The sequence below is a fragment of the Rhinolophus sinicus genome, chromosome 16 (assembly GCF_057876585.1).
Source record: "Rhinolophus sinicus isolate RSI-liver-muscle chromosome 16, RSI-T2T, whole genome shotgun sequence".
In the NCBI taxonomy this organism is placed as follows: Eukaryota; Metazoa; Chordata; class Mammalia; order Chiroptera; family Rhinolophidae; genus Rhinolophus; species Rhinolophus sinicus.
In genome coordinates, this window is record NC_142516.1 from 76,854,607 (window position 1) to 76,882,205 (window position 27,599).

The 27,599-nt window shown below is 41.9% G+C and overlaps 1 protein-coding gene and 1 long non-coding RNA gene across 11 annotated transcripts in view; one reads left to right on the top strand and one right to left on the bottom strand.

Annotated features, from left to right (window-relative positions):
* Positions 1-27,599, top strand: part of FANCC (FA complementation group C) — a 262,167-nt gene that overhangs the window by 225,316 nt on the left and 9,252 nt on the right. For 9 of the 10 annotated variants that reach the window (XM_088793528.1, XM_074330248.2, XM_088793530.1 and 6 more), the window contains 6 exons: positions 2,157-2,313; positions 10,741-10,793; positions 12,126-12,225; positions 19,003-19,078; positions 21,372-21,453; positions 23,636-23,810. In XM_088793528.1, the coding sequence (XP_088649654.1) occupies positions 2,157-2,313; positions 10,741-10,793; positions 12,126-12,225; positions 19,003-19,078; positions 21,372-21,453; positions 23,636-23,810 (643 nt within the window). Of the gene's footprint in view, positions 1-2,156; positions 2,314-10,740; positions 10,794-12,125; positions 12,226-19,002; positions 19,079-21,371; positions 21,454-23,635; positions 23,875-27,599 lie in introns of all 10 variants that reach the window. The other variant, XM_074330252.2, reaches the window with a different exon arrangement.
* On the bottom strand, positions 11,318-27,523 carry LOC141571103 (uncharacterized). Its single transcript, XR_012495673.2, has 3 exons — positions 24,103-27,523; positions 19,881-20,095; positions 11,318-12,204 (listed from the first exon to the last, which is right to left on the bottom strand). It is a non-coding gene; the product is annotated as an uncharacterized LOC141571103 (long non-coding RNA).

Here is a 27,599-nt window from a genome sequence, read left to right on the forward strand (position 1 = left end):
ATCTATTTGTATCTTCTTTCATTTCTTTCTTCAGTGTCTTATAATTTTCTGAGTACAGATTTTTTACTTCTTCAGTTAAATTTATTCCCAGGTATTTTATAGTCTTTGAAGCAATTGTAAATCAGATTTTTTTTTTTAATTTCTCCTTCTGATGTTTTATTATTGGTATATACAAATGCAACTGATTTCTTTTTTTTTTTTTTTTTTAATTTATTAATTAGTTTCAGGTGCACAAGACAAAGCAAAACTTAGACATTTATCATTTATATCCCTCACACTGTGTGAACCCCCCTCCCCCCATCCACTATCCCTCTGTACGTTCCCAAAACCTCTCACCTTCCCCTTATCCCCACCCCCCCCGCCCCTCTAGCAACCCTCTGTTTTAAATGCAACTGATTTCTGAATATTAATTTTGTATCCTGCTACTTTACTAAATTCATCTATCAGCTCTAATAGTTTCTTGGTGGAATCTTTCGGGTTCTCTATATATAGTATCCTGTCATCTGCATATAATGACGATTTTACTTCCTCCTTACCAATTTGGATGCCTTTTATTTCTTTTTCTTGTCTGATTGCTGTGGCTAGAACTTCCAGCACTTTGTTGAATAGAAGTTCTTCCCACTGTTCTTCACCTAGCTAATCCCTGACCACTTGATCTAAATTAGGTCCCTCCTGTTCTTCTTTTTTACCTCATCCTCTTTTATCCTTCATTGCCTTCATCACAGTCTGGTGTGTGTGTGTGTGTCCTGAAAATGTGCCAGGTGATGCGGGTTTGGGGGCCCAGTGGCAGCTCTTCTTTGCCAGGCATGGGGAAGTGGGGGGAAAGGGTTCTGCAAAACTTCCCGGGAGAGTTGCAGCTCAGGGTGAGAATGTGAGATCAGAAAGAGGGTCAGAGGAAAGCATCCTGCCCTCCCTGTCTCCTGCCGTTCTGCCTGCTCCTGTGACAGACCCCACAACACTCAAGCTTCTTCTAGTCTTGCCCACAGTTAATTCAGGGCAAGGTCTACAGGAGTTATGCTGAGGGAGAAGAAAAAGAAACCACCAGAAATTGCTACCCTGTGTGTCCTGTCTATTCATTTCCTGCCCTGTACCCATTCCCTGGGCTTCATGCCAGCTCCTGCAGAGAAAAGGCCCAGAAGTGAGGGTGAAGGGAAAGATATTGAAGTGGGGGTGGCATGTATTGGGGAACCTTTGTGCTCTAGCTTTTGTTTTCCTTATTAAAAGCAGTAACCATCTTTGGCAGAACCTGGAAAGCACTCTGCTGTCTGTGATGCCACAGGTGAAAGGGCAGGAGACATTGTAAAAGCAGGGCTAAAAGAAGAAAGACAAGTCCCACCAGTGGTTCAGAGCTAGATAGATGTCCCCCTTATGCTCCCTCCCGACAGGGGAAGTAGAGCTCCTGACACAGTGACCTGACACAAGAGAACTTTCCTGTAGAAACTGAGCTACACAAAGTGGTTGCGGTCTGTAGAGTATCATGCTATGGATCAACTGTGGGTCAAACAGGTCATAACCACCATATGTGAAATTGTTACTGAAGAAGAATATCTTTTAACTTTCAAGCAACAGATTTACAAATACAGTTACTGAATATTTACTAGGTGTCAAGCACTATGCTGATCATTGTACATGTGTTATTACTGCATTTGAGCCTTTTGACAACACTGAGGGAGATAGGCCCATTTTATAGATACGTAAACTGAGGTTTAAAGGTTAAGTACTTTTCCCAATGTCATACAGTTAGTAGGTGGTAGCTCTAGGACTCAAACCCAGGTCTGATTCCACACTTGAAACCATCATGATGCACTTTCAAACATAGCTGTTCCTTAGATTAGGGACTACATTTACCTAGATATCTCAAGGCCTTTTTCTCACTCTCTGTCTTCCATCACTATGTATTTGTTTATACTTTTTGAAAGCATTTGTTTTTCTTTGAGCATTTCTCTAATTTCTTGAACTGAAGTGGAAGCATTTTCACATTATTTTGCAAATAGATACTAGGTAAATATTCATTGATACTCTAAATATTAACTACTGCTATGATCATGAGGAAAAAGAAGATTCACAAATTGGATTCGTTTTTTGTGTTTTGAGCTCTCTTAATCTTATTTTTCCCATAAGCCGTTTCTATTTAAAATTTTATTTCTTATTGAAAGGAAGAAGATTTCTCTCCCCAAGTCAGCGATAGTCTGCCTCTGGCTTCGACACCTTCCCAGCCTTGAAAAAGCAGTGCTGCATCTTTTTGAAAAACTAATCTCCAGTGAGAGAAATTCTCTGAGAAGGATCGAATGCTTTATGAAAGATTCATTGCTGGTATGTGCTGGACTTTGATGAGGAGAAAAATCCTTAAAGAAGATGCTGTGTATCATTTCATTAGGCAGAGCAAGGGGGAAAAATGTAAACAGAAGAGCAATTGACTCCTTTTAAATGAATGATGTATTTACATTTTATTTTAAAAATACCTAACGTAGAGGGCTTTTCTGCATTTTTAGGGCATATGTCAATTATTGGGAAAGATTCAAGATTTACTTGATTGTTGCACCTTATATTGCATATTCACAAGAGCTGACGTTTGGACAACAAACTTTTTTGAAACAATATTTCTTATTTCCACATGAGAAATAAGTTTAAAAATGAAGATCTTATGAATGAGAGGAGTAATCAATTAAAGAAAAAAAAATCAGAAATAAATTTTTAGCTCTTCAAGAGCTACACCAAGCCTCAGAAAATGGTTAAAACCATAGAAACAACTTAAGAATTCTGTACGTTTTCTTCTGCTCTAAGCCTGCTGCCTTGAACCCTAGCTCCATGCAGGATGCCTGTCTCCCTGGTTCTCAGGGCTTCTCAGATCTGGGGAGTCAGAGGCTCAGGCCGGGTCTCCCAGGCCATCCTCAGAATTAGACCGTCTGTGGGAGGCTGCTCTGGAATGTAAGTGCAGTTTTGTGTGAGCACGAATAAAGATCAGTGCACCCTGAAGAAATGATTCAGACACTATGAGTAGGTGCTGTGTTCCCGGGTGTCCGTCTTGCAGGAACCGCAGTGGCTCCAACATGCTTTCTCATTAGCTCTGGTAACCCCGGGGAGACAGAGCAGACATTTTCTTCCTGTTACAGATGGAGAGAACTAGTGCAGAGAGAGATAGTGAACAGTCAGATCTGAAGCTGGTGGCCAGGAAACCGGGCAGGAGAGTGTTCACTCTCCCCACGAAGCTGACTTGGGAGGCGCGAGCTCTGTGCGTGGAGAGCCCTGAAGTGGCTGAGTTTGCACACCCTCCACACCCCAAACACCTTCTGTTTGTTTAATTCATTTGGAACTTTCTGTTTTCTTTTTTCTCTTTCAAACTGGAGGCTGTGTAAGGCGATCATAACTGAGTCAGTGGCCTTCTCCCTGCATTCCATTTCTTGTCTTAGGGCCTGATCGGTCCCCACCAGCCCACACGTGTGTGCCCACAGCCCTGGTTATGGCCCTTCTGTTCTGGGCTCCTCTCCCTTCACATCGGAGTCGTTCCAGGGGATGGGTAGTGTTACAGTCACCAGTAGGCTTGCTGCTTTCACCTGTGAGTTAGGTGGCTCAAACTGAACCCAACTGATTTGGAAATTTACAGTGTTTGATAGGGAAAAAAACGGGGGAAGGAAAGATGATAGGTATAAAGCCTGAGAGAGCCCAAAGAGAGGTTTTTTTTGGAAAATTACTACTTGACCTCACCATTAAAAAGAGTTGCACTTATTGTGAGAGTAAGAATGTTTCTTATATAAAAATAATTACAATAAAATTCCAAATAAAGGCTTTTAGAAACCCCCTGGCACCCCTTTCCAACCATTACTTTTATTATCAGGGAACTCTGTATTTCTAATTTAAATGAACATGCTATAATTTTCTCTGGTCCTTTTTTAGTGGCAAAATATAGTAACTGAGCTATATCCTTGCTTCCAAGGCCTTTAGTAAATGTTCTTTTCTCTATAGAAAAATTCCAGTTTCATTGACTTTTCTGATTTGGTTTGATTCTGCAGCCTTTCATTAGTCCTTGTGGTTCTTCTCTGAACCTTCTGTGTCCTTTTTACCTGTGGACGTCAGGCTGAGCAACAGTTCCGTAAGCACAGGATGTCACTGCCAGTGAGGGGGAGAGAAGGCAGGCACTCTCATTAAACATCATACTGTATAACCTTCAGCCTCCAGTTTATAGTTTAAAACAATCTTCCCCAGTCAAACAGCTGTGGAGTCCGTTGATGTACAAGAGCATTTATCAAGATCATTGTATAGAGATTCGGAGCTTCCATTATGGTTAAAGGGGGACTCCAGAGGGTGTTATTTGGTTTAATTTATTGTGGCATTGGCAGGATGTGACCTCTGTATGCCTTAAGGTTCAAGGAGGTAATTAAAGTACAGAGCTGGAAGTTCCTGACTGGCGTGGGCTGCTCTCCTCAGCTATCCTGGGCCTGCTGTGCCAGCAAACCAAGGAGGCTGGGATAAGCCTGTGACGTGCCTGAGTGATTAGAAGGGTAACCTGAAGAACGGCTTCCTAATTGCATAATCTGATTAATTTATCACAGCCCAGTATCTTGGTGCAGTGACAGGACCGTGCAAAAGTATCAGCGAGATCTCGGAGACTCAGATAGCATGGGACTGCTGTGCTTTCCCTTAGAAGAAACTCGATGCCTGTTACACTAGCGTTGGATTCTGAGAGTAATTAAAGTGTGATGGTCTACGTAACTTGTGTTTTACATGGAGCACTGTTAATTATGCTTCTTTCTCTTGGGACTGTCCAGAATTAGCCATGGAAATTCTATAGTTACCAAGATGTTGCAAAAACAAAAGATAAAAGTGTGGTACAGGTTATACAAAGTGAAATGATCTCCCCAAATGTTCTTTGGTCTCTCAGGGACTCAGAGGCCTGGTATTTTCCATTAAAACTGTGAATAATAAGGCACTAATCTAATAGCACCTGAATTCTAAACGCATATACATACACGAAGTTTACTTTTGAGACTCACCCTTAGGCTTCTTTGGCTGGACCACCCCCAAGTACATAGTTACCTGCCACATTTGGTGTCTCTTAAGTAAATCACAGTATTAACCTCAGTTTGTCCTTTATTGTGCAGACTGGCACGTGTCAAAATCAGGTGGTCTTACGTTTCCTGTGACGGAACAGGCACTGGAAGGCCGTAATCCATAGCTTGGACCTGACCTTAAAAACTGATGTCACTATAAGCAGTGGAAGCCACTTGCCAACTATGTAGCTTTCTGGACTGTTTGGTTTCCCAAGGCTGGCCCAGAATCAGAAGGATGTTATGTTTTCCAGTTACAATTCTACTTGTGGAGCCCAGAAAGCTATTGTTTGTGTTTCACATTTGCATGAAAAGTGCTGGCTGGGTGGCACAGCAGCCCTGTACTTGGCTGCCGTGTTGCAAGCCAAGGCTGTGAGGTACCCTGGTTCCCATGCCCTCCCCACATGCTGCCTGCCCCTCAGGCTGGATCTGGAGGGGCGGCTGCTTCACCTTCACAGACCTGCCCACGGAGAGCAGGTGGCAGAGGAGGGTGGAGAGGGGAAAGGGAGGCAGGGTTGGTTTTTGTTTATTCATATTTTAAGTAAAAAAAATATGCCTTGTATTCTCTCCTACGTGAAAGTCTTCGTGGCTCTATTAAAATGAGTTCCTTGTCTTGTCAAGTATGTTGCGATAAAACTGGATGGGGGGGATTAGTTCGTGCTCTAACAAGAGACTAAAAATAAGAAAACACACGGGTACCTCCGTGCACCTTGTCATCCCCGATATGGTAGGAAGTGTTCTGTCTTCATTGTCCAGAGAGCAGTCGTAACCACTTCAGAAAGAAAAAGAAACTTCCTGTACACAAAATTCCAAACACAATTCTCCTTTAATAAAAGATGATACTGAAGAATTACCCCCACATCCTGGGTGATGTCAGTTTTTTTGTGCTTGAGTAACTTTTTACTAATGTTCTAGGGTTTTCTTTTCCTACTTGTTCATTAGCAATCTTTTAAGAATTTCTTTTTGGGGTTCTCTAATGTGATGCATGTAATAGAACTAGAGCTGAATTAGGTAATTTAGCAGGGGTACAATAGGGAAGTGAGTGGCCGCTTATGCTTGTGGCTGAAAAAGAACCTGCGTCTTGGACAGTAGCTGCACTTTCCAGTGCCGACCTCAGGGGGGCACCAGATCACCCAGCATTGTCCCTATAAAGAGAAAGGCCCAGACGGGAGGTTTTGTTTTCACTGTTGGGGATGCAGGACTTTGTAACCAGTCAGAGAGGAAAGGAGAGAGAGAAAATTTAAAAATAAATAATAAAAACAGGGCAGTGGTCGACCTGGGAGGCTGAGCTGAGAAGCAGGGGGCTGAGGAGCTAGCTGTCTCCCTGCTCAGACTGCACAAGCCGATGGGATGGAGGCCACTGGGCCGGGCTAGCAAGAGGAACTTTAGATTTAGGGGATATTGTTCGGCACCCAGAGCTGGCATCCCTGTGTCTTGGTGCTCTAAGAGAGTGCGGGTAAATTAAAACACAAAAGTACATTTGGTACTTGTTAAGTTTTTTTTTTTTTTTTAAGCCTAGAAATGACAGATTTATCACTAATTAAACAATAATTGAATTATGGAGTACTGAAAAAAGTTGCTTGTAGTATAAACAACATCTGGTAAAGATTAAAAAGAATATTTTTCCATCTCAAATTTGTTGAAAGAAACTTGAATGTTTTGGAACAAAATAGATCCTAAAATGTAAAAGGGATATTTATAGTCTTACATTTAGTATTTTGAAAATAGAAAAGAATAAAATGGCAAATAAAAAATACATATTTATAAAGGTATCTTATTTTACATGATTGATGTGAAGGTTTTATTTAAGTAGATTTTTTTAAAAGCCAAATTGTTTTTGAACTCAATAAAGGGGTTTAATATTGAAATGAATCTTATGAAGAGTCCTGTTTTTAAAAGAAAGTTAGTTTTTGATGAATATAGTCACCCTTTCATTTATATACATATATTAACACAAGGGCTCCTGCCTGTCAAGGGTTTGAACGGATCCCCTCACTGCACAGTGGGACAGGATTGCTGGCTGCAGGGAAAGCTTCTCATCAGCCATTTCTTCTTTTTAAAAAAAGGAGTGGGGGAGACCATTCCTGAGTATAATATTTAAACTACACTAAAATGACTATGAAAGAGAATCTATTCCAGGCTTACTGAATTTCAGCTTCTTATCGCTTATCTGCAGTTTCCCTCTTTATTTCTTAGGAAAAAAATATCTATGAAGGGTGATAAATGAAAAGGCTTGAGAATTTTTTGTTGTTTTTTCACTGCTTTTTTATTTTTTATGAGACATTCATTTTTGTCTGTGGATTACCTCAAATCGTAGTATAATTTTCCTCTCTGGCTTGTATTTTCTCTCTCTCCCCCCCCACCCTCATTCTCTCTCTCTCTCTCTCTCTCTCTCTCTCTCTCTCTCTCTCTCTCTCTCTCTCTCTTTCACACACACACACACACACACACACACAGAATCAGAAAATTATAGAAAGAAGGTAAGATTTCTTCAGAATTTTGTTCTTCCATGTTCTCAGACCTCTTTCAAGCAGCAAGCAGCCTGTAATAATCATTGATGAATCAGGATGAGAAGCAGACATTGAGGGCAGAGAGTGAGCACTGATGTTATTTGTGCAGTTCCTGGTACACGGTGACAAACTGGCCTCTCCCTCACCTCTCCCCACAACACAGGCCCAGAGAACATGGCCACTGCGCATTTCTTCTGTGTTGACTTTGTCTTTCCATGTTTTGTCGAGGGATGGCAATGGGCTGTCCTCCTAGGCAGAGAGGAGATAAGCAGTGCAGTTCTGTGTAGCTGTGGGAGGGGGCAGATGAAGCACCCCAGCAGCGCAGTCTGGTCCGTAAGAAAAGGAAGCCCGAGTCCGGAGCTCTCCATCATCATCCGTTCACCCTCCGACATTTACTGAAAGGACTGGGGCAGTGTGAGGAGGGGGAAGAGGCCAAAACTCATGTCATTGACGGCCTCCTGGTGACGTGGTTTCCCAAGACTTGAAATAACCTGTACAGGAAATCGTTAGTCCAGATGGAGACGAGCAGAGCTTGAGAAGGAACAGATTTTGGTAGGATGGAGGAAAACATACAAACAGATGGAACCTAAGAAAGGTCTTCTTTTCTTTCCGCATTTTTATGGGAAAGATAATAGCATTGCTTGTAGGGCTTCAGAGCCAGGGTCTGGAGCTCTGGGCTGCAGAGTGGCTTGTGTTGTGTTATCGTAGGGTACCATCAGACAGGACACAGAGGGTTAAAAGTTTGCCTCTTCCCTCACAAGGATGCGACAAAGATTTGGGGGAGGGATTTATGGCTTGCAAAGAAGCATAAATTAAGACTTTAATTCTATTTGGAGGATTCTCTTGATAAGAAAAGCAGCTTAAGTTTGCTTTTGTGATGTGATGTCACTGGGACACATGGCTGGCCTGTGAGCATACTGGGCTTCATGAGGGGACTCAATGACCCTGAAATTATGTGCTCGGGAAGTGTAAAGAGTCTCATTTTAAAAACTAGTGAAGGCTGCGGATGAGAAAAAGCTGTTCACAGCCCTGGGGCGGCAAGGGAAAATGGTTTTAAAATGAAAATTTCTGCCATTGCTGTTTCAGTAGGGCTCCCCTGCCTCCTGGCGTCTTGCCTATTTTAAAAGCTAAAACGAGGTGTGGAAGCAGGCTGAGAGCAACCAGGGGTCTGAAATACTTGGACAGGAAGAAATTGAAAAGGCAAGTGCAGTGGCGTGGAGAGAGCAGGCCAATTCCACACAGTCTGGCGACATTTAACACATTGAACTGTTTTGCTGCAAAACACTGCATAAAAGAAAAGGATGTCTGTGTTCTAATCCTCTTTTAACAAATGGAGTAGAACTTTCTTGCTTCTCTTGATTTTCATGGTTGCCCTGTTCTACACATTGGGTCATCATCCTTCTCTTTGCCATTTGGAAATCCTCATAATTAGTACTGAATGATTTTCCACTAGTATCCAATTTATAGAGTGGCTCTGGAGTAGCTTAGACCATTTAGAACCCAACGAGTGGTCCTATTTTACCCTTTTCAGTTTGGGGGTTCTGTCAGTGCATTTTTAGGCTCTGTCGGCCTGTGGGCATGTGGTAGTGTTGTTTGGTCTTAAACACTCTTATTCAGGAGGCATATTGTCTGTATATGAAACTTTGAAAAACTATTCTGGCAAATTTGACGAATCACATGTCTTCAAGACAGGCAGTTTGCTTTTCACTTCTTGTTTGATTTTTCCATTATGAATACATAGAAACTTTTATGATATTTTCTGGGCATGTATCCAGTGACCTGTTAATGACTGTTATTATTTACAGTGAAGCTAAGAAGCAGGGAGATTAACTGACTTGCCTGAGATCAAAACCAAGAAATAACTTGCCTCTCTTCTGTTGAACCATGCTTCTGGCAAATTACTTTCTTGAGTACATAATGAATTTATCTATGAGCACTTTTAGTTGGTTTCTTTTAGATAAAAAAGCACATCAGTGGTGGATTGGGGAGTATGGATTACTCTGCTTAAAGAGGAGAGATTTGTAATTTATAAATCACAAATCTCTTTAAATAATTAAAAAGAAATCATCCCATCATCTTACTGTTGCCTGGGGCCTCCTGTGACAGCCTGTAGTGATGGTGTGTGAACACTAGATGGCACACGTTCAATGTTACAACTCAGAACACCAGCGCAGAACCAGTAGTGGAAAAAAAAGTCTGTGGTGAGTGCCACCATTCTTTCCTCAGCGTGGTCCAGAAAACTTGAGAGACAAAACATACCGCTTTTTCTATTTTTCTTGTTGAAGAGCACTATGGAAAAAGGTTCCCCAAAGGTAGTTATGTCAAGCGTAATGTGACTTGAAGAAATTCCCCATAGGGCTCACTCCACTACCACTTAGATGCTGCTGTGAAATAATCTGATTTAGAATACAAGTGACATTTTCATCTGGCTTAATCTCATGCTTTGCACTCTGGCCAAAAAGACAAGGAACCTAGGTCAGGCCCGCGGAAATCCCACCCAGTCCACAGTAGGTTGGCTTCTGCCGATTTAAACCATCAAAACCGGTCACAAAAAAATATTCATGGAATAAATTATATCGCTTTCATCATTCAAGATGAAGGTATCTTAATTTTTTTTTATTAACCCTCTTTTTATCCTAAATAATCTACACTGCTAAATTCATAGTGCACTGAAATGTGATACTATTTAGTCCATCATGGTGGTGGTCACTGCTTTCCTCAGAAACAATGCTGAATCATGTGTACTCATAAACAAATGGGCAGGAATGAAATGATGGCAGGCCCAGGCCGACCTCCAGGCACTTCTAGACCCTGTGAAGAGGTCGGACGTTCCTTAACACGAGCAGCACTGGCGGGCTCCTTCTGTGTCGTCACTGCAGCATGCTGGCAGAAATACGTTTACATTTTCCAGGATACTTCCTGACTCTTTTTTTCTGGATCACATGGGCTTGTAGAAAATGTGGTATATACAGGTATATAAAGACGAAATGAAGCTTGCCCACAACCCCCTTGCCCCAGGAGAACCACTGTTTGCCCTTGTACGCAGGGCTTTTTCCATTTTTTTCTAACCCAAAGGAGTAGGCCCATTTTCAGCAGTTCTGGACAACTCCTTTGCCTGATAATAGCAAGTTGTAATTGAATAAGTACTCTGATATTTTACTTTCTCCCGGTCTTTTCCTTTACAGCCAGAAGCAGCCTGCCACCCTGCCATATTCAGAATGGTTGATGAAATGTTCAGGTAACTTTGTGCTGTTTCTGCTAACAATCGATTTTAAAACACTCAATTTCCAAATGTGAATTTAAAATGCTGTGTGTGGTAGCTTCTGGCTGTATCATGGGGAAATTCGTTTCTGATTTCATCTTACCCTTCTGAGCTTTTTGGTAAAACCCAAGTGTCAGTGTATATGTAAAAGCCCATGCCTAAGAATTACAATCACCTTTTTTAAATCTTTTAAAATTCTAATAATAATGGTCGAAGAGTAGAATTGAACTAGATTTTAAATTGTTAAATATTCACGTAAGATTTTTGTCAGCTCAAAATAAAGGGCAGCAGTGACTTCCTTCACCACGTGAGGGCTGAGCAATCTTTTTAAAGGATTTTAAAGCTAAGGAATACCAAGAAAAATAAATAAATAATGCCATCCTAACAGAGCTTTTCTGAAAGGCAAAATCAACGATGCAAGTTATCTTACAACACTTTAATTTTTATTTTGCAAATTCTAGTACTTCTTGGGAATTGCATTGCATTTACAGATGGCGAGAGATGAGGAGACCACTGGACACCGGATGGGGTACAGCTGACAGGGGGAGACTGGACCTCTGTCGGGGAGTTTGTCACTTGGCGAGGCCTTCCTGCCTCTTTTGGGGGTGTTAGTGCAGCCAGGGTGTCTGCCCTTTCCATTCCGTACCCTGTTCCCCTTGTTCTGGGCAGTACAGCAGACACTAGCGAAAGGAATTTTTACAACAGCAAATAACCCAGCATTTGGGTTGGTCTTAAAACATACTAACTTTAAGCTAAATAAGCATAGAAACAAGAAGTCAGACTGCTGTTTATAGTTTAAAGCTAGCAGAGTTTGACCTGATTTTGTTTGTTTGTTTGTTTGTTTAAACATAAAGAAAATTTAGTTGTATGAAAATGCACGGAAAGCAAACCAGTTACATGCAGATTTTTACACCACTTTGGTGGGTGGATTTCACTAAACCATTTTACCCCCATGGGGAGCTCTTTCTCCACTTGAAAAAGCACAAGTTCTGTCGATACTGCATGTCTGGGCATACAGTGTGCACATATTTGTACAAAGCATCCGGGCCTATGTGGAAAAGACATGCAATGCTTAATAATTTAAAAACCGAGAAAGGGAGTGCTGCACATTGCAGTTTAAAAGTATTTAGAAAAGGAATGACAGATTTCTCCTGTTTTCTCACACAAGGACTGAAATCTCAGGAGTAGTGATACTGCTGAATCTTATGGCACACAAAAAATGTTTCCACTCCTGGCTTTTACAATTCAGGTTCGTGTGTTTGCCCGATTAATCATTAAATGTCTGTGATCTGACATTGCGTTGTTCAGGTATGCACTCCTGGAAACCGATGGAGCCCCAGAAGTACTAGCCGCCATTCAAGTGTTTACATGGTGCTTTGTAGAAGCTCTGGAAAAAGAAGACACACAGGTTCGTTATATTGCATATATTATTCATTCCCCCAAAGAGAAAAGGCTGCTAAGAGCATTTGGCTAATCACCAGAAAGAAGCACTTTATTTTCAGCGGCTTTGATAGACTGTTTTGCTCATGAAGAAAGCTTCCCAATGAATGCCCCAGCAAAGGTAAAACCATTTTAATTGAAAGTAAATCGAGGTAGTTCTTGTCTGGCCCACGCCCTAGGACCCCAAAGCATTTACCTACTATTGTGTCAGAGAACTCAGTTATGCCAGCCCTGGAGGGTGGGTTTTCCAGGCTGTGTTTGTGTGCTGTCTGCCAAGTGGGACTCTGCCCCTCCCAGGCCAAGCGGTAGGAATTCTGGAGTCTTTATCACATGTGCTAAGAAGGAAATGCCACTTATTATAAAGCAATAGTGGACATTCTTAATTATTAGAGTTTCCATTCCTACAAGAGGCCCAAGTGTGAATTGGATCCCTCATAAGAGAGAAAGGAGGCAGTGAGAAAGATAAGGAAAGACTTGAGTAAGTAGAGGAGGAGCTAGGAATAGCAGTGCCCAAGAGGTGGGAGTTGGATACAGTCTTAGGAAGAAGCCAGGCCCACGGGGTCTGCAGGAGGACTTTTGCTACAGCCCCACCCGCAGAGGCCAGGCAGCCCTGGGCAAGGACCGCTGATCAGAGTGAAACGTGAGCCTTTTCTACCAGAGCGCTTCCACCTTGGGGCATTTTAACTGGCCTATACGGCCCTGTAGTGCTTTGCCTGTTCAAATGCCTGGGTCCACCTGCAGCTTCCCATGAGGTATGTCATGCTCCCTTGTGATGCTTTCAGCAGTTTGATGTAGGAGAGCGGTGCTGTGATGCTTGGCTCTGCTAAAATCCCGTCTACCCCTACACCAAAGAACTGTTCAGGTTTATCATTGCTTTTTAAGGCAATGATAAATATTTATGGTGTATGTTTTCCCATCTTCTCTTTCCCTAGGGAAGTTAGCTAGACTGTAACAAACAGCATTATCAACGCTACCCAGCCTGGAATTCGGGGGGGTCTGGCTGGCCCTCACACTTATTTTGAGGCGTAACTATAAATATCTTTTATCCTCCCTTGTACATTCTTTGTATTCCCAGTTAGAAACCGACCTCTAGAACACCTCCCCCTTTTAACTCCTGGAACATACCTAGGTTAGGGTAGAGGACACTGGTGAAAGTTTTCTTACCAGCTTTGCCCTTGAGTGTTGACCTCGGGCACTCTGGATTTGGACTGGATTTGCAGTTGTTTTTAACCTATTTACTTTTTAATCTTTATTTTTTGTTGAGAAATAATTGACATATTCTGTTAGTTTTAGGTGTTCAACATCATGATTCAATATTTATATGTATTGTAAGTTGATCTCCATAATAGTGCAGTTAACATGTCACCATACATAGTTACAAAATATTTTTCTTGTGATGAGAACTTTTAAGTTCTATCCTAGCAATTTTCAATTATGCAATACAGTGTTATTAACTGTAGTCACCACACTGTATGACTTATTTATTTTATAGCTGGAAGTCTGTACCTTTGATTCCCTTCACCCATTTCGCCCACCTCTTATCCATCTCTAGCAACCACCAATCTGTTCCCTATCTATGAGCTTGGTTTCTTTCCTCCTCCCTTTTTTTTTTTTTTTTTTTTTAGATTTCATATATATGAGATCATACAATATTGGTATTTGTCTGACTTATTTCACTTAGCATAATGCCTTTGAGTTTCATCCATGTTGCAAATGGCAAGATTTCATTTTTTGTGGCTGAATAATATTCCATTGCTTGTATATACATCACGTTTGACTTCTGCAATTACAAGAGGTGCTCAGAGTGGTTACCATCAGTGTCCAGACACTTCTTATGATGGCGAACTACTGCTTGAGCATAGATAACATTTCTTAAAATGTGTATACATTTTTTTGGCATCCCCCTGGGCTATTCTGTTATGTTGATCTATGGGTCTGTTTTTATGCCAATTCCATACTGTTTTGATTACTATAGCTTTGTAATAAAGTTTGAAATCAGGGGGTGTGATGATTCCAGCTTTGTTCTTCTTTCTCAAGATTGCTTTGGCTATTTTTCTATTCTACTGTTTCTATTCTACTGTTTTTCTATTTCTGTCTCTCTTAATTTAGAACAGTACCCTGAGCAAGCTACCCGTGTTTGGTGGTGCAGCGGCACTCACGGGTCGTGGTAGAAGGCAGGGCAGGGAACCAAAAAGAAACAACTCATCACTCTCACCTTGGGCTCAGAATAAGAGGACAGTACCCTTTACCTTTGCAAATGCCTTCATATACATATATTAGATCCTTTCTTTTCCTAGGGCTGTTCCTGTTTGTCTGCACTTTTAATTGATGGCCATTCTCATCATTGATCCCCTGCCGCCTTGCCTATTTTTAAATTCATCATAATTCTTGATGCATAGCATCCTGTGTCCTCTTGTTCCATGCATTGCCCTCTTTTCTTTCTGTGTCCTATTCATTCATTCATGTATTTTTTTTCTTACTAAAATGAATATCTGTGGACCTGACATCCAAACAAGATCTAAACTAAACGTAACAGCCGTGCGCTCCTCCTCTGTCCTGTCTCCCTGCCCTCTCCCCCCAGGTCACCACTGTCTTGAGTTTATGTTTATCATTCCTTTACTTTCTCTGGAAATAGTCTGATCATGTATATATGATTTCCTAAACCATGTTTTCTTGTGCTTGTTTTTGCAGTTTATAAAACAAACAAGAGTGAGGAGCAGACTGTATATAGTCTTTTGAGCCTTGGCTTTTTCTGCTCAGCGTGTTACCAAGGTGGCTTTATGTTGTGTGTGGCTGTGATAGTAGAACGTTGGCTGTGTAGTACTCCATTGGGAAAGTGTGCCAAGTGTGGCCATTGCCTGGTGGCAGGCATTCGGGTCGTTTCCAGCTTTGGTTGCTCTGAACATTCTTGGATATATGCTTAGGAGTGGACGTGCTGGTTATTCGGTATGCAAAGGTTCATCTCCTGTGGATACTGCCAAATTGTTTTCATATGTGGTTGTGCCAATTTATACTCAACCGAGCAGTTTATGAGAAATCCCATTAATCCACATTCTTTCGCATTGTCAGAAATGTTTATCTTCACTGCTTCTCACTCTCTTTTTATCCTTTCCTCTCACCCTTGTCTTATTTGGAGAGCACAGTGAGGCTCCATCAATGTGCCCAATCAGACTAGTAGGCAAACACTTAAGGTTGTCACGACAAGCCAGTTTTTCTGAGCTTGCATAATAGCTCAGTACAAACAGCAGATCAGTTCAGGTTCTGGGTCTAGTAATGGCAGACTAATAATGTACTAGACTAAGTCTCCCACAGAAAAAAAGTTATAAACTCTGGGGAAAATATTTTTTTTTAACTATTTAAACTGGAGAGTAACCAAAAAAGCTGGTAGAAACTGGAGGGGATTCAGCCCTTGAAAAGAAACCTTATTGGGTATTCTCTCACTTTCCCTAGGGCTTGCATGTGAGGAATGGGAGGAGAGTTGAGTGGGGTCAAGGGGTGGGCAGAACTCAAGGCACAATCTGATTGACATGAGATGTCAAAAGACAGAGCTGTGGGCTACCATAGGGACAAAAAATTAGATGGGGGAAAAAAGAGACTAATATCAAAAGATAGACCTGAATCCAAACATACCTACAAGTACATTACGTACAAAAGTTAAGTGAAAATTAATATAGTAAAAAAGTCAAATAGTTCAAACTATAAAAAGCAAAGACCCAACTATGTGTTGCTTTCAAGAGACCAGGTCTAATTATAAAGGCACTGATTAAAGTAAAAGGAAGGAAAGCGATATGTACGAGGTGTGATCAAAAGACACGTTGAGTATTTAAATAAAAAAGCATTACAGTAAAAAACACATTACCATTAATCCCCCTCAAAATACTCCCCCTCGTTTTGAACACACTTATCCCATTGTTCCTGCCACTTTCTGAAGCAGTTCTGGAGTCCTCTTTCGTGAGTGACTTAACTTCATCCTCAAACATGACAACACTCCGTGTCACACATCACTTCTGGTACGGCAATTTCTGTCAAATAAAACCATTATGGTGTGTCCTCATCCACTTTATTCACCGGATCTGGCACCGTGCGACTTCTGGCTCTTCCCCAAAGTCAAAATGATTCAGGATATCGAGGCAGCCATGACAGCACAACTAAAGACTCATGAAAGAGGACTTCCAGAACTGCTTCAGAAAGTGGCAAGAATGATGGGATAAGTGTGTTCGAAGGGAGGTGGAGTATTATGAGGGGGTTAATGGCAATGTGTCTTTCACTGTAACAAAACTTTTTTTAATTGAAACATTCACCATGTTTTTTTATCACACCTCATATGTTACGCAAATAATAAGCACAGGAAAGCTGCTATGGCTTTACTAGTGGCAAATAGACTAGACTTTAAGACAAGGAGTATGACTAGAGATAAAGAGGGATATTTTATAATGCAAGTGTTCAGGTCATCAGGAGAAATATCAGTTATAAGTGGATATGTGCCTAGTAACAGACTTCGGAAATACACAAAGCGAAAACTTAACAGAAGTTAAAAAAGAAAAGATAGACAAATCCAGTCACACATAAAGATAGGATTAAATTTAACAAAAGGTATAAGACCTCTAAATGGAAAACTATAAAACATTGCTGAAAGAAGCTAACGAAAATTTAAATATATGAAGAGAGAAACCATATTCATGAGTTAAGATGCCTGTTCTCCCCAGACTGATCTGTTGCTTCAGTGTGATCCCAGTCAAAATCCCAGCAGGCTTTTCCAAACAGAAATTGACAGGCTGATTTTAAAACTTGTATGGAAATGCAAAGGACCTATAGTAGGTAGAATAATTTTGAAAAATGAAAGCAAAAAAATCTAGAGGACTTTAAGTTACAGTAATCAAGACAGTGAGGTATTAGCAAAAGGATTGTCATAGATCAGTGGAGCAGAATAGAGTGCAGAAATATATATATATATATATATATATATATATATATATATATATATATATATATATATAATTTTTCCAATGGATTTTTAATAGAGACACTAAGGCAATTAAATGGAGAAAGGAGAATTTTCAGTAAATGATGCCAAAACAACTGGATATTCATATGGGAAAAAATGAACCTCTACCTTACAAAATAACCAGAATTAATTTGAGATGGGTCATAGACTTCACCATAAAAGCTAAAACTACAAAGCTCCTAGAAGAAAAGGAGGAGAATTTATTTTATTTACTTTTTGATGTTGGAATAATCTAAGATTTCTCAGAAGGGATGCAGGAAAGCACTAATCGTATGAGAAAAAAATGGATAAATTAGATTTCTTAAAAAATGGATAAATAACATTAAACTTCTGTTCTTTGGTAGACATCCTTAAGAAAATGAAAAAGCAATCCACCAGCTGGGAGATAATATTTTTAATACATATGTCTGACAGAGGACTTGTGTCCAGAATATATAAAGCTCTCTTACAATTCCATAAGAAACAACTCAGTTTTTAAAAGTATACAAAAGACTTCAAAAAAGATATATAAATTGGCATTAAAGACATGAAATTGCTCAACATCATTTGCCATCAGGAAAATGACTAGTAAAGCCATATGAGGTAACATTTCATACCTACTAGAATAGCTGAAGTTAGTAAGATTTGGTCACCAATGCCAAATGATGACAAGCATGTGAGCAGCGGGAATTCTCATAACTTGCTGAGGGGTGTGTGAAATGGTACCACCATTTGGAAAATTTTATGGCACTTTTTTATAAAGATAAACAAGCATCTACTTTGTGACCCAGTAATTTCATTCCTATAGTATTTACCCAAGAAAAATGGAAGCACATGTCAACAAAAAGACATAAATATGAATGTTAATTGCAGTTTTATTCATAGTAGTCCTGAAATGGAAACAACCCAAATGCCCATCAATAGGAGAATGAATAAACAGATTATGGTATATTTATACAATGACTACTTGTAAGAAATAAAAATATAATGAATTACTTATACACAGCGACATGGATGAATCTCAAAAAAAAAAAGAAAAGAAAAAAAAGTTGAGCCAAAGAAACCAGACAGCAAAGAATACATACTCGTATGATTTTGTTTATATGAAATTCAAAAATAAGCAAAACTAATCTTTCATCAAAATCAGACTATTGGTTGCCAGGGTGAAGTGGAGGGATCAAATGTAACAGCTACAAGGAAACTTTTTGGGGTGGTAGAAATGTGGATTTACATATTTATCCACATTCATCAAATGGTACCCTTACTGCCTGTGCACGCCACTAGATTTCTAGATTTACCTCCCCTTTTTACACAAGCACTTAAGGGGCTGTGTGCCTCTGAGGAATAGAGGCTACAGCTCTGCGGCCCTCACTGGACTGTGAATATCCTCGTTCTTGGCTTTTGTTGCTGTTACAAAACCATCTCGCAACTGCCTTGCACACTCTCCCTTAAATGGAAGATTTATGTGTATAATTGGGTTCATATAAGGTAAAGTACAGATATAAAGACATCAGGAGCTTAACTTTATTTTTCTTAAGTCCCAGAAGGTGACTTTAAAAGGTTTATTTTTCTGGAACTATTTATAAGGTTATTAGAAGCATCCTTTTTTGTTTTTTTGTTTTTTTAATGTTGAAGAAAACATTCTGACCATGTTAGCACAAGTGGATCCTTTTTGGGCAGAGGACCCAAGTTTTAGTATTTTCTTAATACCCTTTCCAATCCTAACATTCATGCAGTTTTGAATTTTTGATTCTCTTGTAGCTGAAGTTCGCACTCAAGACCTACTTTCCTTACACTTCTCCCTCTCTTGTCATGGTGCTACTCCAACACCCGAAAGGTATGTGAAGGTTGATTCTGCCTGCATTCAAATCATTTCTGGGAAAGAGTGCTGATAAATCAGAACCTACCCTCCCATGTCCCTGCCTGTAAAACAAGGGACATTGAATTGGTCATGTCTAACATTGCTTTAAGCAACCAGGGTCTCGCATTCGATGGGTTCTGTCAGGAGAATTCGCTTGACTTCCCTGTCAGGATCATTTACTGAAAGAAAGAAAACAGAAAAAGAAACAGAAAAGACCTCTTGTTAAGTTTGATAGTCCACTCCAGATAACACGGGACCTGCGCGGGTGCCCACCAGATCCACCTAGACGCCAGGACCAGGCTAAGACTTGGCTGAGTCAGAATAAAACAGTACATGTATTTGTATTTCATTCTTTCTGCTCCGTGCCCCTGGTTGCAAAAGAAAAGATAAAAGGATGAATGAAGTCAAGGAAATGTAGGGGAAATTTCTCCTAACCAAGCCCAGGGAAGTGCTCCTGGAAAGATTCAGTGCGTGTACCTGGCCACAGCCTTCTCTGGTTTCACTTGCCAGCCTTCCAGAGGCCATGCCCAGTTGAGGAAGTGATGGTTCCATCCTAATTCAACTGGTGTTGATCTGTTAACGTGCCTCTGAGCTCATGTTTAGGAAACATTCAGAAATAGAGAACAAAGACATCCCTTTCCTTCGAACGCCTGAAGTCTGAAGGAAAGGCAACAGCGACACAAGCACAGGCTCTGTGCCAGAGAAGGAGGCATTTTATCTGACATGAAGGAAAGAGTAAAACCCGTAGTATTTTCTTTTTATGCTCTTTTTTGCCTACCTTTTTCCTGAGACTTGAGTAAATAGATTCATTTAAGGAAAGGAGGTGATTCAGAGTTTCACAGCATTTTGTAAAATCTAAATTCCTCTTCTTGTCCTAAAAGATGTAGGTGCTCATCCAAAGTGACTCATCTGACACCTTCCTCTCAGATGCTGGAGGTGGAAGTGGTGATGGGCCTGGCGGGATCTCTGGTCAACAGTTTAGTGAGACTTAACCTGTGGAGACACAATGGGAAAACTTTGATAACAAGACAGAAAAGCCACTAATTCCCTTTCCAGGGGTGTATACCTCACAGCTTAAGGCAGATCACTAAAGGTCACGATCAGCCTGTGTGAGAAGCTGAATGAGCTCCAGAAACAGTATTGGAGTTATTAATTTTTAAGTTTGGAAATCTATAAACAAAAGATGAAGTTGGTATATGGGCCTGAACTCAGCCTACTTGCCTTTTCCTTGGTGTGATTGTCCTAGATTTATGTCCCAAAATAAGTAAAGTCAAGCAGAAATACAAGAACTTCCTATGCTAGTTTCTAGAAGTTTTCTGCATATTTCTTTTAGAAAAAGTAATGTTATTTTCACAAACTGAAGTGTTTTTTAATAGTAGAATCTTCTATTCATCAGAAATTGACTTCATGCCCACTGTGGGGCATAACAGATCGATCACTTATGAGCCCTGACTATCCAGGAGCTAAGAGAAGAGGGGACATAAAAAAAGCATCTAAACAAGTAGTACAAAGAAGAAAATGAAAATGCCTCCAAAGGTTGCAAATCAAGAGTTAAGGGACTTCAGAAGAGGGTGGGAGAGAATATATGATCCTTTAATCTGTAACATTTGTGGAGTAGCCGTGGTTACTCTATCACTTACCTCATCTTCCTCATGTATTTAATTACAGGATCTATCTGCAGATACATACATGCTCAGATGTGTTTAGAACCACAGGATAATTATGAAACCACAAAAACCTAACTCAAGAAAAGGCATTTGTTTGTAATGATCCCTATGTATTTTTTTCCTGGCCTTTGCTTTACTATAAACCTGAATTCGTATTCTGAATTCATCACAATCATAGAAAAACAGTTGGGCAGCCCATTCCTAATTCCTTATTGACTGTTTTGTTAAGGTCTCCGCATATTTTGAAATCACAAATTGTTAGTGGTAGAGGAGGGGGGTGGGTAGGTAGAAAAGGAAAAACCTGGGGCATCCGCGACACAGCATTTCTAAATCCTAGGGCCGGGGGAGACACTGCTTGTGCAGTCCTTGTCGACTCCCCTGTACTGAGTTAAAGAGCCCCCGAAGTTTAGCTTGTGTGACACCCGTGGGTCGTTCTTCCAGGCCTGAGAAATGGGTACTGGCTGTGAACAGCATGAGAGAGGTCGTATGGGTTCCATCGACCAAGAAAAAAATGGCCTTTCCCCAAACCCCTCCAGTCTTAGCTGCCTACCTAATATGTTTGCCTTTCCTTCAGGTCTCCTCTGCTCTCTTCTCACCCACAGGTATTCCCCAGGGGCTGTGGCACCAGCCATTGACACATATTTCTGAGATGCTCAGAGAAATAGTTGAAGACCAGGCTCACTGGTAAGCAAATGCTGACAACGCTGAGGTCTGCGTCTCACTTGGCTTCTCTGGCTCCTTCCCTTTAGCAGAGCTGGAGGAAAGGCGTCATTGGTGTGACTGTCCCCAAACAGGTATGCACACTGCCGAGCAAGAAGTGGAGAAGTGCAGAGCTGCACAGATCGCCTGGAGCAGGCTGCCTATGTAAATACCTTGTAGGGAACCTGTTCTGAGTTATGGCTGGTACTAGATTTTGAAACATATAAGCATAACAATAAAAAGAATAGATCCTAGGGGAAGAAAGCAGTGCCCACAGGGCGCAAACCCCCTGGTTGTGCAGGAGAAGGGCACCTCTGTGGTCCTTGAGTCTTCTCTCTGCCTCTCTCAGGAAGGAAATTCTAGCCTTACACACAATAGGATGAAATGTTTCTTTTTCCTTCTCTTTGTAATAAATATGTATCTAAAATGCAAAAATCCTTTCTAACTTGAGGATATTAACTACCATTTTTTAAATATGTGTTCTTTCCTGGAAGCATTCACACGTAATCTTTGCTAATATAACACCCTTCAGCTTGCTCTTTAAGGCCCTTGCTTTCAGTGTAGGTATTTTATTCATGGTCTGTCCTAGCCTACAAGACTGTTTTGTTTGCCAGTTTTCCCTCTTGAACTTCTTTCTGGTCTCATCACGAAGCCATCAGACTCGGGGCTCTTCGTCATGATGACTGATGCAGGTTTGGGTGCCAGTTATTCACTCCTTCTCTGCACCGACTCTCACCAACTGGGGAGACAGAAAGAGCTGGTGGCCAAGTGGGGACCTGTCCCACCTGGCAGCCCTACTCACACCCTGTCCGTTGTCTCTGTCGAAGAGCAGAACTTAGATCCAATACCTCATGGGACTCCACCCTAACCTACGTCTGCCTGAACTAGAAGTAGACTCAGGGTCCATCTGTAGGGAAGGGTCTGGGAGCAGGTTCAGCTACTTTCTCACACGCGGGTACTGGTAGGGAAGAGGGAGGATGCCCAGGCCCATCTCTGCAGGGCAGGCCTTGCCCCTGGCCTGGTGCCAACCTGGGAGCAGGTCTGCAGGGAGGAGACCCTGGGGAGTCTCTCCCTTGCTTTTGAGACATCATACCAAGCCCACGCCTGACATGGCCCACGGAACACCAGCTCTCCTTCTTGTGGGAAAGAGGAAGCTCTCCTCTTCCTTCCTGTCCCCTCCATTGTCTTACAAGCTAGATTTCAGAACATTTCATCACTTGTTTTCAGAGAGCACTTGGCCAGGAGGAAAGCAGTGACGAGAGCAGGTGAGGAGGGTACTTAGCGCTAGGGCGTCCATGGGCCAAGCAGAGGAAGCGGACCCAGGTCCTGCAAAGGGCACTGTAGAGGTGCCCAAAGCTCTCCTATGCCAGGGCCTTCCAGGTCAGAAGGGAAGTTCTGATCTAATGTGATCTCAGGCCGGTCCTGCTCCATTTTTTCCCGGGGAGACGTGGAACTGCTGATATTGGCACTGTGCACAATTAATGGGTCCTTACCTTGAGCAGATTTTGTCCTCTGAGCAGCTATCGCGAATCCCAGTTCCCAGTGTGACAAACAGATAGCTTCACAAAGGCTATAACTTTTCAGCCTTTATGAATTTGTGATGACAGAAAATACAATATACAGCTCATGAAACATTCATATTTGCCCAAATATTGACCAGAGCCTTGGGTTCTGTCAGAAACATGTTTCAGCCTGTGCCCCTCCTCTGGTCTGCATGTGGACCCCAGGGGGCCCCCTCATTTCTTGCTCCGGCTCCCTGGGTGGCAGCCTTGTGGCAAGGCAGCCCCCCTCCCAGCAGTCCAGCTGTGCAGGCAGAGGAGCACACCTGCGGGTTCTCCCCTTGCATCATCCCCGCTGGGAGTGAGCCACAGTCTGCTTTTCTCTAAGGTCTATGCTCCCTCAGGGTCCCTGGATGTAAAGATTTAAATGTTTGAAGTTCTCGGGGCACATGGGGTTTTGAGAGGCATGCCTTGGACGGTCTTGTGACGGGTTCAGAGTGGCGTTGTGAGCTATTTTCCCGAGTCTTAACTTGTAGTACTTGCAAGTTGTACTTCAGTGGGTAAGAACAATTTAAGCCAACCCTTCGCAAACATTACAGTTCCTTTAAGAAGCAAAACGAAAAAGAAGTCTTGTTGCCTGGCTGCCATGTGTTTTGGTTCCGTTCCAGGTCCTGCAGAGGCCCCTTTGAAAGCTGGTTTGTGCTCGTTCACTTTGGAGGATGGGCTGACGTCGCGGCTGAGCACTTACTGATGTCAGCAGCCGAACCCCCGGAAGCCTTGCTGTGGCTCTTGGCTTTCAGCTACAGCCCACGTGACCGGAGTCAGTGGAGAGCACAGGCCATGGTGGGTGGCAGTGCCCACTACGTGTGGCACTCGGGGTCGGTCCGGAGCTGAAAGGATCCTACGGGTAGGGGCCCCGTAGTGGGTTTGGCACTCATTAACCCCCCAGGTACCTAAGCGCTGAGTGCTCCTAGTTCGTTATGGTAGCAGACGTCTGGCTGGATGAGTGCATGTGTGCTGGGTTTGTGGCCGGAGACGGTTTTCTGGCTTCACAGAGTTGACTGGAAACCAGACGCTGCCACCCTGCTCTCCGGGAAAGCACTGAGATGACAGGCTGTCCTGGCCCCCAGCTCACCTTATCTGTTCTTGCTCAGCTGCCCCGGCTGCCCTCATGTGCAGAGTGCCTGGCCGGGCGCCTCTCGGGTCCTCCAGGGGGTGCCATGCAGAGTCTGACCACTGCTCTGAGGGGCTCTGTCCTCCTGACCAGCGGCCTGGCTGTGTCTGCTTCCGTCTTGACTTACTGCTTTCTTGGATCAGTCAACAGATCCTCACATTACCAGCTTTGTTTAGAATTCTTACTAAAGTAATCACATGATATTAACCACTTTGCTTCTGAAAAAGGACTTGGTCATTTCCTAAATAACAGAGCAGCTAAATACAGGCCTGGCTAACTGTGGCAAGACAGTGGTTATTTTATGTGGAAAATAATAATTACAGGAAGCAATGCTTTGATTAAAGGCATTGGCACCTCCCTTGCAAACATTTATTTGTTTTTAAAACTTCAACTGCCAGTGCTTTTTGCTGATTTTAATAATTAAAGGGAGCAAGTTTCTTTTTGTAGAGAGCAGCACTTGTATTTGCTTGATGTTTTCTGTTGTTTGAAAAAAGCAGAGACCAATACAGATACGTCTGTGTATTTTACTTGTTTAAAAGCTGCGTGGCAGGGGAAAAAAAGTGTTTGGAATTTTAAAAAGTTGAAAGTTGGTGATAATTTATTTTGGATCAAAAATAGAACACTATTTAGAAATACATATAATGAACATAGGTATTTGAGGATTGCTATTTGATTAAAAATAAAGTGTACTATTTCTTTCCTCTTAACATATCACATTCAACTAATTAAGGAAAATACTAATTATATTCATGACCTTATTTTTAATAATTAAAATTAATAATAAAAAGCTCTATTGATTTCTAAAGCCCTTTTAATACACTTTATATTTGATTTTGTATAAGCTAAGTTGGTAGGTTATGTGTTAAATTCCATAGCGATCATAGAAACTGACAGAGATTCACTTTCAAAGTATAGAGAAATAAGTTGTCCAGTAAGATTTAATTTCTAGAAAGTTCTGCATTGGCATATCTTTCTACTGGTAGCTCAGTCCTTTTCAAAATAAAACGCGTGCATAGTTCTTACCCTGGGGATGCTTTGGCATCCTGGATCAAAAGGGATTGGCACACTCAGGGCAGGTTAGTGCAGTCTGTCATTTCCTTCCGCGCTGTTCTAGCAGCAGTAGCCTTCCACCTGTAACTGAAGCCCTGCTTTCGCAGTTTTGATCCCAGAACGTCTCCATCCTTAGTGTCCAAGCTGAGGCACTGATCTGTGTGAGGTGTGGGGAGCGGGCTGGGCCAGTTTCTCTAGTCTAACCTGCGAGACCTACCTGTGAGCTTTAATCCCGCTGGGTGTTGGTCTGTTGGGTGACTTGGGAAACAAAGTGTGAACTACCTCTGAAACCATGATGCTTGTGAGGTTTGATTGAGCTTGACAATGTCTGTGCCGTTGCCTTAAAAGCATAATTAAGTCAGGAACTCTGCTGTACTCGGCGGATACTGTGGCTGGAATTGTTGCCTCTGCTGGCCAGGCCTGAGGTTCACAATCGGGGAGCAAAGGGTCAGTGTCCCTGCCTAGGGGTACACTGCTCACAAAGACCCGCGCCTGCTGCAAACATGCTCATGCAGCTGGTGTTTATCTCCTTGGCTAACTTTGAATTACATGATGATAAAAACAAAAATGTCTATGTTTGTATACATAAGAATTAGGCAAGAGTGCATACCTTTAACCCTGTCATTCCATTCCTAGGAATTATCCTAAGGACACAATTAGAGATCCACACACAGATTTATGTACAAGAGTATCATCACGGCATTGTTTGTAATTGCAGTAATTGGAAATGGTCTAAACTTCCCACAGTAAGGATACTGGCTCAATACATTGTGGTATATTATAACTATGGAATAGTATTCTCCATGAAAAATCATATTCTCAAAGACTATGTGCTATAGATATGGGAAACTGCTTAAAGTGCATTGTGAAGAGAAAACTGTAAGATAGAAAATATTGCGTATAGTGATTGCTGTGTCCACAATGCCTAGAAAAAAGATGAGAGGGCTGCAAACCTAGTTTTTAACAGTGAGTCTCTTTGGATGGTGGAATTATAGTTCACTTTATTTTGTTTATTTGTTTGTTTGTTTAGATTTTCTATAGTGAGCATATATATTTTCATAATGTGGGATAAAAAGTAATACTTAGAAAAGAAAGCTTTTACCTTTCTCCTGAAAAAATTAGAAAGCAGCTAAAGTTATTGGCATGTCAGGTTGGCATGAGGGGAAAGACAGTCTGGGATAGAATGGAAAGGAAGAATATCAATCTTAGGGAATACTGGATGAGAGAAAAATGGATATAAAGGCACAGCTTCCTAAGTCCCCATGTTTTTGCAGACCCATTTAGATGGTAAGATGGTGTTGTGCTCCCGTAGATACCCCCCGACAAGGGCAGGCAGGGTCCAGGCGAGAGAAGAGATGGAGTAAGAGGGGCCCTCTCCTGTTGGAACACTGCCATGGCCCCTGGAAGAGCCGCGTGGTGCGGTTTCTCACGGCCCTGTATTGTCAGAAGAGCTCACACGGCACTCCTGGTGTACTGGGGTTTATGACACACTTCACTGAATGAGGCCTTCATGTGCAGGAAAAAAGACCCACACAAAATCCAGAAAATTGGTTGTGGGAATTCTCAGAATTAGGCCTAAATATTCTTTAAAAAATGATGGGCCATAGCTGTTCGTGAGTTCCATGTAGCATTTTGGATCCATGGCTTTCAGTTTTAGCTGTGTCTTCCAAGTCACAACTTGTACCATTTTTACAGCTAGCAGAGGTCTCAGCATGAAATAAATACTTTTTATGCAAAAACAACCCGCAGACCTATAACAATCACCATTCTTACATGGATTCCACAGACTTGTGACCTCTCTTTGAGCTTTAAACATGAAGAGACTATCCCAGTGTCTAAACAAAGACAAAGGTGTGTGTGTGTGTGTGTGTGTGTGTGTGTGTGTGTGTGTGTGTGTGTGATGGGTGAGCGTGGTGTTAGTGGTATGTGTGTGCTGTGGTTGTGTGGTACCGTATGAGTGTGTGTGTGTGTGTGTGTGTGTGTGTGTGTCCATGTGTCCTCTCTCCCTCCCCTACCCACCCCCAAAGCTAGCAGAACAAGCCTCATTCCTATCAGAACACTGGTCAGCAGAGGTCTGATTGCATGGGGCTCTGATTTGTGCCTGTGATAGTGAGCGAGTCTTGAAGGAGCCTTTTTGTCCTTCCCCCACAATATAAAAATGTGACTACATTCTCCATTTCCTTTCATACAAAAAAGGTCAATTCTTGGCATGGCGCCCTAGCTGCTTAGTGAGCAAGACGAAAGAAAGTCAAGAAAATTCCATTACGCCATTTGGGTTCGTGTGGAGCAGTGTGTAAACTCAGATGGGCTGCTTCTGTCTGCCCTCCCTCGGGCGCCAGTCCTCTCCTCTTAGAGGGCTGCTTCCAAGTGCTGAATAAACCCTGGAGCCGTGCGTGTCCTGACTCCCG